Source organism: Buceros rhinoceros, unplaced genomic scaffold (assembly GCF_000710305.1).
Source record: "Buceros rhinoceros silvestris isolate BGI_N320 unplaced genomic scaffold, ASM71030v1 scaffold19394, whole genome shotgun sequence".
Lineage (NCBI taxonomy): Eukaryota > Metazoa > Chordata > Aves > Bucerotiformes > Bucerotidae > Buceros > Buceros rhinoceros.
In genome coordinates, this window is record NW_010407871.1 from 6271 (window position 1) to 6904 (window position 634).

General features: G+C 63.4%; 1 protein-coding gene across 1 annotated transcript in view; it reads right to left on the minus strand.

Annotated features, from left to right (window-relative positions):
* The window catches only part of PLEC (plectin), a gene marked incomplete at its 3' end in the record, with an annotated part of 8018 nt that overhangs the window by 6266 nt on the left and 1118 nt on the right, over positions 1-634 (minus strand). The window contains 1 exon segment of the mRNA XM_010134672.1: positions 11-199. Coding sequence (XP_010132974.1) covers positions 11-199 — 189 coding nt within the window.

The following is a 634-nucleotide window of genomic DNA, read 5'->3' on the forward strand; positions in this document are numbered from 1 at the left end:
CTGCCTCCGCCGGCTGCCGCTCCTGCTCCGCCTTCAGTTTCTGGGCTTTGTCCACCTCGTCTTTGAAGAGTTTCTCCAACTTTGCCTTCTCCTCCTCGATAAACTTCTCCTTCTGCAGCAGCGCATCCTTCTCCGTCAGGAAGGTCTGCTGGAGTAGCTGCGTCTCCTGGCGCAGCTGTGCCTGCTGGGCCACCTGCATCTGGAGCGGGAGAAAGGATGGTATGGTCAGATGGCACCGCGGCAGCGCTGGCAGGGTGGGGGGATGAGCAGGAGGGGTGGCAGCGGGCTGGGGGTTGCAGGACTGCCCAGCTGCTCTGCTTGGAGGTGAGGAGTTAAGGGAGCTGCACTGGGGTTGGGAAGCCACAGACAACACAGGGGTGGGATGAGCAGGGAAAGGACACGAGGGCTCTGCGGGGTTGGGGAGCCCAGTGCTGGGCTGGGAGCTAGAGACGGCTCTTGACTACAGAGAGGAACGAGGCAGGGCGCACCACGGAGCCGCAGAGCCGCTATTGGCAGTGGGGATCACCGGGGCAAGGGGGGTGAGAGGCCTCACTCTGACACGCTGCCATGGGGTTTGCCTGGTGATGGCTCTGTGCATGCTCTTTACCCACGGTTGGGCGCCCTGGCCCCACAG